The 18,305-nt window shown below is 39.2% G+C and overlaps 1 protein-coding gene across 3 annotated transcripts in view; it reads right to left on the bottom strand.

Moving 5' to 3' along the window:
- The window catches only part of LOC122793602 (F-box only protein 44-like), a 606,155-nt gene that overhangs the window by 78,939 nt on the left and 508,911 nt on the right, over positions 1-18,305 (bottom strand). For all 3 annotated transcript variants that reach the window (XM_044061774.1, XM_044061776.1, XM_044061775.1), the window contains one exon: positions 8,429-8,564. In XM_044061774.1, the coding sequence (XP_043917709.1) occupies positions 8,429-8,564 (136 nt within the window). The remainder of the gene's footprint in view (positions 1-8,428; positions 8,565-18,305) is intronic.

An 18,305-nucleotide genomic window follows, 5' to 3' on the forward strand; every position in this document is an offset into this window, starting at 1 on the left:
GAAGACAAGCAACACAGAAATAGTGAATAAAGCATGAATCACATTTGTAAAATAAGGCTTTGTAAGAAAAAGTGGCTGAAAAGACTGGATTTTCATTGACTTTGTTAAACTTGTGGGTGGACTGTAAAGCACTACTTTATGTCATTAACATTTAGAAGGACAGTAAAAGTGGAAAAAAGTTAACTAAGTAAAACAATTTTTGTTCTTATTAATATTTGTACAAAACATTTCATGATATAAACTGCATGTTATATATAGTAAAGCAGTTTTGTGTAGTGTGAGTAACAGTATTTTAAATGTGGGATGAGTGATTTCAGTGATTGTCATATGTGTTAAAGTAAACAAGTACTTTTTATTTGTAAGAAATACAGACTTTACACTATAATAAGAGAAGAAAGGCTGGACAGTAGCAAGATTAAGGTTAATATGCTGTGATCTTGGGCTGATGGGGTGGGTGTTGGTTGTAAAAGTGCACTGATTTATATGTAAAGCAAAGATCCTAAACCTTCTGAACTTTGTTGAATACTTGGGAGATATACACATATTCTTCCATTGTTGTCTTATAAATTCCTTTTCCAGTTTCTCTTCCCAATCTTTTCTAACATAATTTGATTGATTTTTATGGTTATCATGCAGGATATTATATCCCCTGCTAATTATCCATTTGACAGCTGCTTCTATTCTAGATTCAAGTATTTTCTCTTCTAGATTAATTGCTTTGTAAGCAAGCAGGCTTTAAAATAAGACAAAATGATAAAAACCATGTTCTGAGTGAATTTTACAAAGATTCACTACTGAATCGCTTTCCATTGAGACAAGGTGTCTGTATGTACACGCAATTAATCTTGACAGTCTTGAGCATTCTTTGCTGAGTGGAATGTCAGATTTAAAGCTACAATGGCAAGCAGTTCAGTGAAAAATAAAGTCTGAAATTATGGGAACTAAATAAGAGATAGCTTCTCCAGCAGACTTGATAATTTAATGCTACAGTTTTTTTGAGGGTTTTCATTAAAACAAAAAGTCTTGAAAACTATGACAGTTTCAAATGAAGATGACAAGAATAAATTGTACAAAGGATCAGTCTGACAAACATTAGTGTATGCATGCAACAGAAAAGTTGAAAATGCATATCCAAAACAACTGTCACGTATAAGTAGAAGAATAAGTTTTTATCTTAATGGCTATGCTATCCACATTATTTTGGAATGTAAATGGCCTTATAGGTTTAGACCAAAAGGAAGGAGTATTGAATTATATTAAGAAATGCAGAGTGCAAATAGCAATGCTGCAGGAAATAAATGAGAATGTGAATTTGACAGAAAATGGAATTTGGAATAGATTATTACGAGCATATGGACACAGGAAAGGGGTAGCAATTATACTAATTGCCAGAGGGACTACAATACTGATAGAGGAAAAAAAGACAATAATGGTAGATTTGTGGCAGTATGGGGCTACTGGCAAGAAAGGAGGATTATGCTGATGTGTATTTATTTTCCACCAAAAACTGCTACTATGAAGATTAAGAAAATTTAGGAAGAAATAATCAGGTTTCAGCAGGGACTATTACTTATACGTGGGGAATAGGACATGATTTGCAACAGTGAGGATGTATCAGGTGGACCTAGAAGGGAAAATATAACAAGAGAGAGTAGACTTCTGAAGAAATCTATGAAACGCTTCGGTATGGAAGACATGAATTCAGTAGTATGAAATTGGACAGAATTTACAATAACTGGGCTAGACTAGACAGAAATTACATTTCACAGGAACATTTGGATTTTATTGAAAACCTCAATACACATTCAATTACTATTTCAGATAATACACCAATAAAAACAAAAATGAAAATCCAGGATAATGAAGTAAACATTTCTCAGCTCCTCCCATTAATTAGCTGGATGTCATTCACTGTCTGTAAAGAATTATTTTCTAACTTTTCTGACCCCAGCCAAGCCCTCTTAAAACTCTAAAAAAAAAAAAAAAAAACTTAAAACAAAACAAAATGCTAATATATAAGAAATATATAAAAAATAGAAGTAACCAACCTTTAAATTAATAACTTTAATCCAAAATCAATTGCAGACAGAGATCAGCAATAGGGAGAGTACAGCAAGTCAAACAAGTACTACAGCTAAATAAAGATGTCTCTAAACACTTCCGGTAAAATTAGGAATGCTATTTCTCAGCTCCTCCCACTAATTAGCTGGATGTTATTTACTCTTGGCAAAGAATTATTTTCTAACGGTAACAGAAAGAAATAACCTGTGATATCCAAGATGCAATTGTTTTATTAGAGATAGGTTGGCTCAGTTTAGAGTCCATGAATGAAACAAAGAGTTGGTCAGTTTTTCCTGACAGTTTTTTTGTTTTATCCAAGTAAAACCTTAGATGCTTGTGAATGCCTAGAGAGTGGTGAATTATTTCCCCCTTATGTTGGGGATTAGGGAAAAAGGTAGCAGGTGGATGGCCTGGTTGAGGGACATCTCATTCACTACCTTAGGCATGAATGATGGATTGACCCTGAGAGTCATCCTGCCACTGGGGAAAATGAGAAAGGGTGGAATAATGACAACAGCCTAAAATTTAGACACTTTGTAGACAGAGGTAAGAGCCAGCAGTAGGATACTCTACCAGCAGCAGAATTTTAAAACAGCAGAAGCTGATGGCTTGAAAGGGGCAAAGTCCGTTTGTCCAGCATGAAGCTGAGATTCCAGGGAGGAAAAATAGGTACCTTAATATGTAGGACACCCCTCAAGAAAAATTTGGCCTCAATCCTGGGCATGAGAAGAGGAGGAGGATCAAGAGACAATCAGGTATTAATGGCAAACAGATGGGCTTTCACTGAGGAGTAGGCCAGACAAGAGTATAATAATTCACAGAAATATTTGAGGACAGAAGGAGTTTCTGATATAAATGGGTCCTAGCTGTGCTTGAAGCAACAAACAGAAATGTGTTTCCACCTAGCTGTACATGATTTAGAACCTACACGACCTCCTCAGAGGTGTCTCTTGAGGATCAGAACTCTATCATCCACACAGTGAGTCAGACAGGCTAGATTTCGATGCAGAAATAGACCTTGCTGCGAAGTGAGCAGTTCTGGTTGCAAAAGTATTTTGCAATAGCTTCCCTTTTGAGAGGTGTAGCAGAAGAGGAAACCAATGTTGTTTTGGCCAGAAGCAGGCATTCTGGAGCTTCCTTTTGAACTTTTTGAAGGATTTTTGGAAGTATTGGCCCAAAGGGAAAGGCATATAAGAATCTCTCCAATCACTGCAAAGAGACAGCATCTGTCCTCCAAGCTGATGGGGAAAGACTCCTGGTGCAGAACATGGGAAGCTGGTGGTTTTCTGGTGCAGCAAAAATGTTTACCTGTGGTGTTCCCAGCTGATCTCTCATAGTTTTGAAGACCAATTTGGTCATGTTCTGTTAGGGAGGGTCCTCCAGGGACCTGCTTAAGGACTCCACCAGTACATTCTCTTGTGAGTGAATGTAGGCAACATCAGATACATGCCCATTCATGTGGTTAGGTGCTATGCTTCTTGTGCTACCTTGCACGGTGGGTAAGATCTTGTGCCTCCCTATTTGTTCAGATACCACATACCTGTGGTGTTGTGGGTATACAACAGTAATGAGCCTGGTTTCCAAAGATGGGAGAATACCTGCAAAGTTTGCAGAAGGGTTCTTGTTTCTTTCAGGTTGATGTGTTCTTTCAGGATGGGTGAAGACCATTTCACCTGCACTTGGTGGGATCCTGCCCTCTCATGCTCTGTTTGAGGCATCTGTGTAAAGTAATTGGTTGGGTGGGGCTGGTAGTGTGAAAAGAAGGCCCGGGTTGAGCATGACCTGTTTTTCCCACCAGATTAGCTCCTTTCTGAAGCAAGGTAATAGAGAGATTAGGGTATCGATTGGAATGTTGAGACTGATTTCACGTACCAATGACTTTTCCACATATGTAGTTTGGCCAGAGGAATCACTGGAATGGTAGCCGTCATTAAACCCACGACCCTGAGTATTTCCCATACTCTGCAGTGAGACACTGAGTAGAGGTTTTTGAAAAAGGTGGTCAGACTGATAATTTTTTCCTGAGGAAGGAAGACAAGAATTCTGTTTGTGTCTAGTCTGCAGCTCAGAAAAGACAGTTCCTGAGTGGGTGTGAGATGGGATTTTCTGAGGTTGATTGTGAACCCTAGTATGGATAGGAGATGTACTGTAAAATGCACATGCTCAAGGTGGGAGTCTATATAGAGAGCTTGAATCAGTAGGTTGCCAAATAAGTGAAGATCTGAATTCCCTGTGTGCGACAGAAGGCTACCACTAGAGCTAGGCACTTTGTAAAACTCTTGCTGGCATAGAAAGACCAAATGGCAAAGCTGTAAACTGAAAATGTGATGAGCCAGAGAAAATTTTGAGAAATTCCTGCAAGAGGGTGAAATAGGGATGTGGAGATAGACATCTTTGAGGTTCAGTAATACAAGGAAAGCATGATGTGAATGAAAGGCACAAGGGTGGGCAGAGAGAGCATTTTAAAAGTGGGTATCTTCAGAAAGGTGTTTAGAAGACAGAGACCTGGAATAAGTCTCCACTGTCCTTCCTTCCTGGGCTCCAGAAAGATTCTGAAATAGAACCCTTTTACTGTGAAGGACGGCGGCACTCTATGGTGCCTTCATCTAGTAAGTCCTGAATGACAGGGTTGTGCAAAAGGAGCTGGTTTTTTGAAGGGGAAGGCAAGCCCTTTTGGACAGGCGATGCTTTCCCATGACACAGCATATTCTTCTTTGATGATATTCAGGACCAATTTGTCTGTAGTTACCTTTTTCCAGAAAGGAAGGGACAAGGAAAGTCTTTTTGAAAGAGGAATGGAGGGTTTCAGGAGGAGAGAGGTGTAGTTGGAAAGGTAGTCACAGGTTTTTGCTTCTAAATGAAGGTCTCCCGGAAGGAGATTCCTGTGTGGTTTGTCTGAGAATCTCTTTCCTGGTGTTGTTCCTTGTGAGTGGGCCAAGGGTCCTTCTTGACAAAGGAAGTGGGCTTTGCTGGGTTGTTCTTCAAAGTTACACCCTGCTCTTGGAGGGCTTTGAAGAGATTTGCTGTTTCTGGACCAAATGGAGGTCTCTGTCTAATGGAGAATCTAGGAATGGGTTGGCTGTGCAACCATGCATAAAGTCTGACAACTGAACCTGTGGCTGCAGCCCTGGAAGAGGAATCTACATCATAACTACATTTGATGTTATGCCTTGCAGTTCAAGTAGATTGAGACAGTAAGGTCTGCATTTGCTGCTTAGAATCTGCAGACTGCAGGTCTGCTATGACCTTACTTACAGAGTGCAGAACAGATAGCAAATATTTAGTCATCTGCATCTGGTAGTTACTAGATCTGAATGCAAGGGTGTAAGAGGTGTAAACCTACTTTCCCCACCTATCCATAGCCCTACTATCCTTATCTGTGGAAAGGGTGTTAGCACAGGGGAGAAGTTTATCAAAGGACAAGGAGAGAGTAGCAGGATCAGTAAAAGGGTTCTTATAGCAGTGCTTTAGTTCATCAGACACCTTGTACAATCTGGCTGGTCTTTTAGTTGCCAGTGGTTGAGAATCAGGAGATGAAGATGTACATTGAAAGGTGTCCTGGTATGCATCTAGAACGTGGAGCTAAGTAAATAAGGGGCTTAAGAGCCCATTTACAGGAGACTATAGTATCTCTTTTGAACATCGGAGATTTGTTTTGATTGCCATTCAAAATGCCTCATCATGTTATGGATAGTCTCCCCAACAGGGCAGTCAGGAGAGATGGAGTCCGCTTCATCAGAGGAAAGCTGCTTTGGGGAATGCATCTGTGAGGAATATGGGGAATGATCAGACTCCATACCCTGGTTCTCCTCAGAGGAAGAGGAATCTTGTTGTGTGCTTTTGTGGTGTGGTCTTTGGCAGCTATGACACAAAAGAAGGGAGCTTCAGGACATGAATGCCTTAAACAAGCCTTGGGAAAAATCCATCCATTCTTCTTCTTCCTTGGAAGTTGTAGTGAATGTCACATGCTTAGCTTTCGGCTTTTTCTTTCTAGGTGTGACATCTGCTTGGACTAGTCTTGGAGGTTCAGAACCTTGGCATACTTCCAGAGTGCCTGGAACCTCTTCCCTGACTAGGATTTGTGGACACTGAAATAATGAGACATGGTTTGTCTGAGGTGTCCACTGCCTGCAAGGCCTCTGAAGCCATTCCACCCTCTGACAGGATTTTGGTAGCGGGCAAATGAGTTGGTATTTGATGGAACACAGGTTCTGTAACCTCAGCAGGTGCAGCTGACTCAGGGATGTAAGGCTGTGAGTCATCTCAGGGTCTTTTGAGTTTCTTCTTTGGCAGAAGGGCAACACTGAATGCTGGGGATTCTGCCATTTTGGGGTGGGTCAAGCTTTTTAGATGATGAGTTTCATGGAACGTATTTGGGGAGGAAAGCCTCGACCCAAGGCTTTTAGGAACGAATGACTGGCAGATGGAGCAGGTTTGTAGTTATGCTCTGGACTAAGCAAAAGTGACAATGTGCAAGTTCTTGTATGGGATCTGTCTAATGCACTTGCACTTACTCCTCCTACCTTACATCTAACAAAAGTGACCTGTACAAATATAAAATATGACAAAAGAAAGGCTCCTCAACAAGGTACTTATCTAAAAAGTGAAAAATCAAAACAGTGGTACCAATGACTCAGCAGAGATCAGTCTGATGAACGCAAGAAGTGCATTTGGGCTAGCAGTAAGAGAGCTGGAGGTACTCATGCGTACTTCCATCTATATACCCCAAAGCATAAGAGCTGAGATCACCTATCAATGTATGCCCTTGGGAAGGTAAAGCTTTGGTACCTCAGGCAGACGTCAGTGGATGAAAACTCATATGTTAAGAATACTGTAGCAGTTATTTCACTCAGGACATATACTAGTTCATTAGCAAGTATCACTGGATTTAATTCTAGCTGGAGCAGTACTCAGGCCCAGGTCTATATTAGAACACCAAACATTTGAAATGTCGAGTGTTCTAATATCGACCTGAAAATATCAAAGAAACAGGAAACCAAATTCTTTCCTAGGGAAAGAATTCGGTTGTCCGTGTCTGTTGCTTTGGTATTTTCAGTGCTCTGGTGGAAAGTTACGGGTCGGGTTCAGGTAAGTGTGCGATTGTGTGGACGTGTGGGTTAGGGCGGGTTAGGTGAGTTAGGGTTAGGGCGCGGGTGAGGTGACTGTGCGATAGTGACAGACCTTAGGGTTAGGGTTTGGGTTAAGGTAAGTGGATAGTTAGTGGTGTATCTATAGTTTGGTGTAGGGTTAGGTGTAAGAGTTTAGGTGTATGTGCGTGGGGATTGCTGTTTGTTTGGTGTGCTTGTGTTGAGTGTATGTGTTTTGGAACAGCAAATGTTTTCCTAGGAAAAAAATTTGCTGTTCCAAATGTTATATGCTTTTTTTTTCGATTGCTAGGGTTTGATATTAGAACACTCAACATTTTGAATGTTCGGTGTTATAATATAGACCCCCTCAGGCCCTATAGCATATAAAAGGATCTGGCACTGCCATCTGTCGGCAAGAGGAATCTGTGTGCTATAGGCACACATGAAACAAAACACGTATGGGGCCAAGGCTCAATATGGAGTTCTGTGGGCATCTCTGTTCTGAAAAACTAGAAGAAACATACTACTACGGGATTGGGGATTTAGTAGAAGAAAAAGTAATGAAAGAAAGTTACTACAGTTTGAAAGACAAACCTCAAAGAAAAAACAAACTTAAACCAACAAAGGTAGCTTGAAGTCATTTCTTTTTAGCTTTTCACAGAAGGAAGGAACTGGACTTAGGCTTTATCAATCCGAATTGCGCAACGGAATGAAGGAGATGGCAGCCTATGAAACTTTATCAGCCAAGCAATCCTAACAGCTGTGGTTATAAGCCCTACTGTTTACTTTTTATCACATTACTAGATTTATTTCTGGCTAGACAATGACTACATAGAGCTAGAAGAGATTAGTGGATGTTTTCATTTATTACCTACAAGTTAGTATCTTATGGTGTGCACCCAATCTAGTACTGTAGTTCTGCTTAAAGCTGCTGACCAAAATACCTCAGAGTGGAGCCGGAGTGTATAGGTGACTGATACTTCCAACTCAACAGAAGTCTGTATCAGCTTCAGAAACACTAGGAAAAGGAATACCAGTAATGCACAGCATACTCCACACACTATATTTAATCTAATACAGCAGCATATAGAGAATGAGAACCATCACTCTTCCTTATAAAGTCCATTAACTCTTTTTGCAATGTTAATCAATTCTAATCTGGTAGAACATTTCTTTTTGATATTTAGCTTGGGTAATAGCACTGTTTCATTCAGTATACACAAATATAAATTATTTTCAGAGGGAACTTGGAATATCACATAATTTATTTCAAGACATACCTGCCTCCACTCTGAATCACTGCACTGTTGTAAAATCAGCCGTTCTGGACGAAATTCATGAAGAACACCATGAAATTGTGACAGAAGCTGTACACACATTTCATACCTACAGCCACAGTCGGTCCGTGCTGCATACCTGCAATTTGAATAACAGCAGCAATGTAAGGACTGAAAACAAGACTTGAATTTTTTTTCATTAGTAAGCAAGCTCAAAGCACATTACATAAACAAAAGCACCAAATGCTGGCATAAATCTTAAGACAGCAAAAGCAGTTGTCATCCAGGTTGTGCCAACAGTTAAACACTTGTTTGGGATGGTGGTATTTAAGACTGCAATATTATCATTGGCAAGACATATACAACTACAAAGATTAAAGTCTATAATTCTGAATCACTGTGAAAACTGTCGGTGTATATTGTGTTAACACTACTTCTACAGGGTATTCAGCTAATGTCAAGCCTTGGTATTTGGCTTGCAAGACACAATCCTCTCAAACATTCTAACTTAAGTACCTGTAGTGCAGTTGGTTAGTGCATCTGGCTATTAACAGAAAGGTACGTGGTTCAAGCCCACCCGGGGAAGGTGTTGTCATTTGCTAGCTACTTGAATTATGGCAGTTTGTCTTGCTTCCTAGCTATCTGATGCATGGCAGCTTGTCTTGCTTCCTAGCTATCTGATGCATGGCAGCTTATTTTATCAACAAAAAAGTACTTCCTGCACGGGTGCAACTGCACGGCTTCAAGAGAAATTCCAAGTAAAAAATGAGAAAAAGCCAGCAGACTGGATCCTTGGTATTAAATCCATTTATTAATATAGACAGCAAAGGAAAAACAGACCGGTTTCGGCTGGTTAATACTACACAGCCTTCTTCAGTGTAAAACATTCTAACCAGATACTGTCAGTTATATTTCAAACAAAGTACATGATTGGTTCAGCCTAAAACTGCTCATTAAGTCCAGGTGCAAACAAACCACCTAACTTAATAATCCATTTCTTTTCTTTGGAATTTAATAAAGAGTACCAACCTGTTTTGTTTTGTTTTTTGCCCTTAATTATTTCAATAATAGTAAATGAAAAGGTGGCAGTTGGATGTATAACATGATGTTTATACAAAGCATTATGAACTCTGCCCTTCTTAATGTTACTAATGTGTTCAGAAATCCTGAACCTGTGTGGCCTGGGGGTTTGTCCTACATAGAATGCCCCACATGTGCATGTTGCCAAATAAATAACCCAATCCGAGCTACAATTGGCAAAAAACTTAATATCATACACTACAGGGGAATTTTTACTTGAAAATTGTTTTGTTTTGCTTACTTTATTGCAAATAACACAATGGCCACAAGGATAGCAGCCAATTATAGTACCTCCTGTAAGTGTAGTTTGTAAAGATTCAGAAAAGTTAGATTCATGCGGGTGCTTATAATGATTGAAACAACTGCTTAGATTCCTACCTTTCCTAAAGGAGAAAAGGCATCTCTTTGGAATGATGTTAGATATTTCATGGTCATATTGCAAGACATTCCAATGCCTGTGTACACTTTCTATGAGATTCTCTGAATTCCTGCCAAATGTGGTAGTGAACCTGATTGGTTGTATAACACTATAGTCGTGCACCTTGTAAGATAACTCATTTCTTTTGAGCTTGTTGACCTTGTTACTGGCATCAAAAACATAACCCATTTTGTAGCCCCTACATCTAAATCTGTTTATAAGGTCCCTACTCTGCTCCTGATATGAAGATTCATTAGAACAGATCCTTTTCATTCTAATAAATTGTAATTTGGGTATGTTTTTGGCAATATGTGGTGGATGGAAACTAGAGGCATGAAGAATAGTATTATATTCAGGGTGTTTACTAAACACCTTTGTACCTAGAGTATTGTCTGATAATCTGGTAAACAGAACATCCAAGAACGTAATAGTCTTAGTATCCTGATGTAATGTAAAATGGAGACCCCATTTGTTGTTATTCAAATAAGCCAGAAAATCAAACAATTCCTCAAGTCCCCCTCTCCATACCAACCAACAGTCGTCAAAGTAACGTCTCCAAATGTCCAGTTGATTCAAATAAATATTATTATAGCTGTTGTAAATAAGATCTTGTTCAACATAGGCCATGAATAAGTCGGCATAAATGGGGGCAAATGAAGAACCCATTGCTGTCCCTTTAGTCTGCCAGTAACAAGTCTCTTGATAAAAAAAGACATTATTTGTTAGCACATTGGCAGCCATGTCAAGCAAGAATTCAATATATTCAGCTGGATATAAACCTGACTCATTTAGCCAGTAAGCCAAAGCCTCCACGCCACCGGAGTGGGGAATGTTAGTATAAAGAGCACTAACATCAAGGGTACACAAGCGCCAGTCAGGTTCAAGTTGTGTCTCAGAGATAATTTGTAGAAAGTTGGTAGTGTCACGTAAACGTGAGCATATAAGAGATAACAAAGGTTTGATTTGCTTGGTAAGATAAAGGGACAAGGGTTCTGTAATATAGCCCTTCCCTGACACAATAGGCCTCCCTGGAGGATTGATAGGATCTTTATGTACCTTAGGCAAAAAGTATATATATTGATTCATCGGATCCTGAACCAAAAGTTGGTGCATAACTTCACCATCAATAATAGCTGCATCCCTGGCATGAACCAAAAAATCCTCAATCTCTTTCTTAAACCTCATAGTGGGATTAATAGCCATCTCTGCATAGTATTTCTTGTCTGTGAGTTGTCTTTTGGCTTTCTGATCATAGGCAAGCCAATTCAAAACCACAACAGCTCCACCCGTATCAGCTGAAATGATAACAATATCATGATTATTCTGTAATTCCTGTATAGCATGTTTTTCTTTCATGGAGATGTTATTGGGTTTCAAACGAAAGTCCGACCTGTGAAAATGTAAATCCTTGAGAATATTATTTTGGAACTGCAAAACAGCAGGATGCATCGGAGGCAAGAACTGAGACTTATGATACACGAATTTATCATAAGTATAGTTACTGTCATTATCTCCAAAAAATAATTTTAGATTAAGCAGTTTAAAAAAGGACACAACATCTTGTGCAAAGGTATCTTCTGGTACAAAAAAGCCTGGTACAAATGTTAAGCCTTTATTGAGAACCATCAATTCAGTAGGTGTTAAAACATGGTCAGATGATTTAAAACATTATGGTTAGACCAAACATTTAGTTCTGCATTGCCAGTTTGAGCAAGCCCTGAATGCTGTTTATTTGCTTTATGCTTCCTTCCCCCCCGGTGGTATTTGGGCCTAAAGGGACACCAGAAGAAATTCCTTTGGGAGAGGGTGATCCTGATGCAGTCTGTGAGTCATTCTCATTACAGGACGAAAGTTCATCCGTAGATGATCCTGTATCTGAGATACGATTCCTTAATATAGATTTGGGTCTTTTCCTTTTGGAAGGACGACTTGGTTGTGACTGAAACTTGACATGTTTAGTGATAGTAAAAGGGTTGCTCCCTTGGTAGTCTGACTGGTCTCTATTAAATTTTTTGATTTTCTTAGATTTCAATTGTTCTTCCAAATTATTGAGGTCAGACACCACTTTGGTAAGATTTTTGTTAAAAAAAGATTCCCCCTCGAAGGGTTTAACCTCATTAACTAAACCCAACACAATATTAACCTCTCTGTCTATTACACGTTCATAGAACTTGGCCAAAGCTTTAACAAAAAACATGCTGGCTTGATGTTGAATGCCAGCCCATTCATTAGTGAGTTCATCATCAATTTCACTAACAAGAGGCTGAATTCTAACTATTAAACCACGTGGCGTTATATCCTTGGCAATATATGCCTTAAATAGTTTGGAGTGCCAAACATTGGATCTTAATACCCTCAGATGTTTATGTAATTTGTCAAAAGCAACATTGCATATGGTTTCTGAGCCAAGTGGTTCTTCCATGTTGGAACCCTCTGAAACGGATCCCAATCCGAAAACCCTAAGGTCCTCACAGTCTGATGATAGACCAGAGACCAAACTTAGGAGATGCATATATAACAAATTTTTATCAGCACTCACAAACAGAAGACCCAGTAAGGGTGATACTTTTTGCCTAAGGTACATAAAGATCCTATCAATCCTCCAGGAAGGCCTATTGTGTCAGGGAAGGGCTATATTACAGAACCCTTGTCCCTTTATCTTACCAAGCAAATCAAACCTTTGTTAACTCTTATATGCTCACGTTTACGTGACACTACCAACTTTCTATAAATTATCTCTGAGACACGACTTGAACCTGACTGGCGCTTGTGTACCCTTGATGTTAGTGCTCTTTATACTAACATTCCCCACTCTGGTGGCCTGGAGGCTTTGGCTTACTGGCTAAATGAGTCAGGTTTATATCCAGCTGAATATATTGAATTCTTGCTTGACATGGCTGCCCATGTGCTAACAAATAATGTCTTTTTTTATCAAGAGACTTGTTACTGGCAGACTAAAGGGACAGCGATGGGTTCTTCATTTGCCCCCATTTATGACGACTTATTCATGGCCTATGTTGAACAAGATCTTATTTACAACAGCCATAATAATATTTATTTGAATCAATTGGACATTTGGAGATGTTACCTTGACGACTGTTGGTTGGTATGGAGAGGGGGACTTGAGGAATTGTTTGATTTTCTGGCTTATTTGAATAACAACAAATGGGGTCTCCATTTTACATTACATCAGGATACTAAGACTATTACGTTCTTGGATGTTCTGGTTACCAGATTATCAGACAATACTCTAGGTACAAAGGTGTTTAGGAAACACCCTGAATATAATACTATTCTTCATGCCTCTAATTTCCATCCACCACATATTGCCAAAAACATACCCAAATCACAATTTATTAGAATGAAAAGGATATGTTCTGATGAATCTTCATATCAGGAGCAGAGTAGGGAACTTATAAACAGATTTAGATGTAGGGGCTACAAAATGGGTTATGTTTTTGATGCCAGTAACAAGGTCAACAAGCTCAAAAGAAATGAGTTATTATCTTACAAGGTGCACGACTATAGTGTTATACAACCAATCAGGTTCACTACCACATTTGGCAGGAATTCAGAGAATCTCATAGAAAGTGTACACAGGCATTGGAATATCTTGCAATATGACCATGAAATATCTAACATCATTCCCAAGAGATGCCTTTTCTCCTTTAGTAAAGTTAGGAATCTAAGCAGTTGTTGCAATCATTATAAGCACCCGCATGAATCTAACTTTTCTGAATCTTTACAAACTACACTTACAGGAGGTACTATAATTGGCTGCTATCCCTGTGGCCATTGTGTTAATTGCAATAAAGTAAGCAAAACAAAACAATTTTCAAGTAAAAATTCCCCTGTAGTGTATGATATTAAGTTTTTTGCCAATTGTAGGTCGGATTGGGTTATTTATTTGGCAACAAGCACATGTGGGGCATTCTATGTAGGACAAACCTCCAGGTCACTCAGGTTCAGGATTTCTGAACACATTAATAACATTAAGAAGGGCAGAGTTCATAATGCTTTGTATAAACATCATGTTATACATCCAACTGCCAAATTTTTATTTACTATTATTGACATAATTAAGGGCAAAAAACAAAACAAAACAGGTTGGCACTCTTTATTAAATTCCAAAGAAAAGAAATGGATTATTAAGTTAGGTGGTTTGCTTGCACCTGGACTTAATGAGCAGTTTTAGGCTGAACCAATCATGTACTTTGTTTGAAATATAAATGACAGCATCTGGTTAGAATGTTTTACACTGAAGAAGGCTGTGTAGTATTAACCAGCTGAAACCGGTCTGGTTTTCCTTTGCTGTCTATATTAATAAATGGATTTAATAGCAAGGATCCAGTCTGCTGGCTTTTTCTCATTTTTTAGCTTATTTTATCAACATTCATGAATAAATAGCAGAAGGTTGTAGATTTTATGTCCATCTGTAACTTTTCAGTGAAGCTCTTAAAACTGCACTGTATAGCAATACCTGCCACTCTATTTGTCTGGGTTTCTCTGCGCTGTACTTCCTTACCATACACTACTAATGAACTGGCCATGTCTAACCAGATTTGACCTTCCTACAAGTACCAATGAAATTAGGAAACTGTTTCTTACTTAATTCAGTTCCATCAGAGTGCGTTTAATATGCATTTCCTGTTAAATCTGCGAATACAGTCTATTGTACCAGAGTTGTGTTTATTTGGGTCACATTTTGGTATTTTATTCTAGTGACAGCATGAAACAAATTGTGTCCTGGGCATTCTGCTTGCTCCAAATTTCAAGTATAGCAGTTTTTCTAATTCACAATGACTTTCAAATGTAGCTTTTAAAATGTGCTGCATAGCAGGATCTGCTGCTCTGTTTGGTGGTGGTCTGTTCTGTTCTGCACATCCTTTTCTACACAGTTACTGGAGTTTTTATTTAATCTTTCTTAACAAGGTAGGCAGACTAGTCCTCGGACCATTTTCAGCTATGAACTAGGTGGTACTGCACAGTGCAGTCCATGTAATACAGCATATTTTAGGTGAAAATTGTGTATAAAGAAATATAACACACAATTTAAGGGAAAAGAAGTACAACTATGAATGCAATCATTTCGAGCTTACAATGACAGTGGTATACATATGGTGACACATGCCATTATTATATGGCTTAATATTTTGGTAATATTTAAATTCAGGCTACACAACAAGTGAGTTGTAGTTTGCTGACTCGTATAACATCCACAGTAGAAAAGAAAGTGAAAGTGTCCTATTTATATTTTTATAAAATATTCCTTTCATTGACCAATCCAAAGACATGAAGGAAGTTTTTTTTTAAACAGTTCCATGTACATGTTTTAAAGCAATTTTACTGTGAATCTGTTAATACTGTTTATTGGACCACAGTTTTGTTCATCTAGGACATTTATTGGCTTTTGTTTCATAGTGTGATTAGGAAAATGCTGGTGTTCTGGGGATTCTACTTGCTCCAGGCTTAATTTACAGTTATTTTTCTGATGGATGTGATTTCTACGTGTAGCTTCCAAACTGTGCTGCAAAGAAGGACCTGCTTCTTTGTTTGGCTTGGCTACTCTGTGCCTGCACACAGTGCTGCTGAAATGACCAGTTATAACTAGATTAGACGTTGACAAACTATGAGCAGCAGTGGTGCACAGTGCACTATACAGACACAAGGGGGTTGTTTGTAAAGTGTTTATAATTTTACCTAAGATTCCCTACTTTCATCTTTATACCTCGCCTAGTTTGCTTGGCTACTGAACATTGTTACTGGTACCTCAACTTGGCTCCAAATGCTGTTGAATTGCTTGCTGTCGATATTACTTGTTCACAGAACTCCTTGTTCCCCCCAGCTTAGCTGCACTGCCTTATGTGTTGCTGTCGTCATTTGCTACTGATATCTGTATTTCTCTTTGTAGTAAGCAAATTTCTGACAGTAACTATATTTGTCTGCATCCAAGCATGTGGTGAATGAGTCTGATAGGTCCTACAGGCAATCACCGTGTGGCATCCAAGTCTAATGACTCTGAAGTATGCATTTTGTGGCATTTCAACCAACCTCTCTTCATTCTGTTGATGGCAATGAAGCCTTGAAATGTGTGTAGTGTGACATTCAAGTTAACCACATATTGTACTACTGATGGCATCTGAGCCTGCACTCTAGAGTATGTTCTGTGTAGTTTTTACCAACTGTTCTAATCATACCTCAAAACCTGGGATCAGAAAAAGCTTGGACAAAGGCCCATGAAAAATAGATACAAGTGGCCAAAAATCTGTATGCTGATTAACATACAATTTGCATATATGATTATGTAACCCCACCCACTCCAATGGAATAGTGGGATACCAACTTATAAACACAAACTGAATAGACAAAATATTAAACACAAAATAAACATAACAATAATGTTTTATTTATATTAATATTTGAAAAACACAACACAGTGGCACAATACTGACCAGAGCTATATAAAAACATACAAAGTGCTTTTGCAAGATGGTAAAAACGGACTGTCACTATAAAATAAAAATGTTTATTTAGTAGTTTCGTCCACAAAAAAAAAAAAAAAGAAACTTCGTCAGAACTACACTCATTAGTTTTGTTTCTTTTTCTTATAAATTTTTTTATTAAGTTTCGATTGTTTAATGGTTCGATGCATAAATTTCGATGTTTATGCATTCGAACCATTAAACATTTGTGATTATAATATAGACCCCCTGCTAGTATAGAGAATTTGTGTATTTCCGGGAAAAGCCGAAAGACTTTTAAGACATTTCTGGTGTGCAGGCGCACAATTTTACCAATGTCAAAAGTTTGAAATCTCTACATGTCATCATCTTCTTTCGGCTGTTCCCATTCGGGGTCGCCACATCGGATCACCTGTTTCCATTTCTTCCTGCCCTCTACATCTTGCTCTGTCACACCAACCACCTGCATGTCCTCTCTCACCACATCCATAAACCTTATCTTAGGCCTTCCTCTTTTCCTGTTACCTGGTAGCTTCATCCTTAGCATCTTTTTCCCAATATACTCTGCATCCCTTCTCAGCACACGTCCAAACCAACGTAATCTTGCCTCTCTGGCTTTGTCTCCAAACCTTCCAACCTGGGCTGACCCTCTAATATATTTATTCCTAATCCTGTCCACCCTAGTCACACCCAGTGCAAATCTTAACATCTTTAACTCTGCCACATCCAGCTTAAACTCCTGCCTTTTTGTCAATGCCACTGTCTCCAACCCATATAACATAGCTGGTCTCACTACCCTCTTGCAGACCTTCCCTTTCACTCTTACAGGTACTAGTCTGTCACAAATCATTCCTGACACTCTTCTCCACCCACTCCATCCTGCCTGCACTCTCTTCTTCACCTCTCTTCCACACTCACCGTTACTCTGAACTACTGACGCCAAGTATTTAAACTCATCCACCTTCGCCACCTCTACTCCTTGCATCCTCACCATTCCTCTATCCTCCCTCTCATTCACACACATATATTCTGTCTTAGTCCAGCTGACCTTCATTCCTCTTCTCTCTAGAGCATATCTCCATATCTCCAGGGTCTCCTCCACCTGTTCCCTACTCTCACTACAGATCACAATGTCATCTGAAAACATCATAGTCCATGGGGACTCCTGTCTGATCTCGTCTGTCAACCTGTCCATCACCACTGCAAATAAGAAAGGGCTCAGAGCTGATCCTTGATGCAACCCCACCTCCACCTTAAACGCATCCGTCACTCCCACCGCAGACATCACCGCTGTCACATTACCCTCGTACATATCCTGTACCACTCTTACATACTTCTCTGACACTCCTGACTTCCTCATACAATACCACAACTCCTCTCTAGGCACCCTGTCATATGCTTTCTCCAAGTCTACAAAAACACAATGCAGCTACTTCTGACATTCTCTGTACTTCTCCATCAACACTCTCAAAGCAAACATTGCATCTGTAGTGCTCTTTCCCGGCATGAAACCATACTGCTGTTCACTAATCATCACATCCCTTCTTAAATTAGCTTCCACTACTCTTTCCCATAACTTCATGCTGTGACTGATCAATTTAATCCCTCTGTAGTTACCACAGCTCTGCACATCACCCTTATTCTTAAAAATCGATACCAAAACACTTTTTCTCCATTCCTTAGGCATCCTCTCACTTTCCAAGATTTCATTAAACAATCTGGTTAAAACCTCTACTGCCATTTCACCTAAACACCTCCATGCTTCCACAGCTATGTCATCTGGGCCAACAGCCTTTCCATTCTTCATTCTCTTCATAGCTATCCTTACTTCCTCCTTGCTAATCCATTGTACTTAATGATTCACTATCCCTACATCATGCAACCTTCTCTCCCTCTCATTCTCTTCATTCATCAACCCCTC

This window comes from Protopterus annectens, chromosome 2.part0, assembly GCF_019279795.1.
Source record: "Protopterus annectens isolate FY-2018-M chromosome 2.part0, PAN1.0, whole genome shotgun sequence".
Classification (NCBI taxonomy): domain Eukaryota; kingdom Metazoa; phylum Chordata; order Ceratodontiformes; family Protopteridae; genus Protopterus; species Protopterus annectens.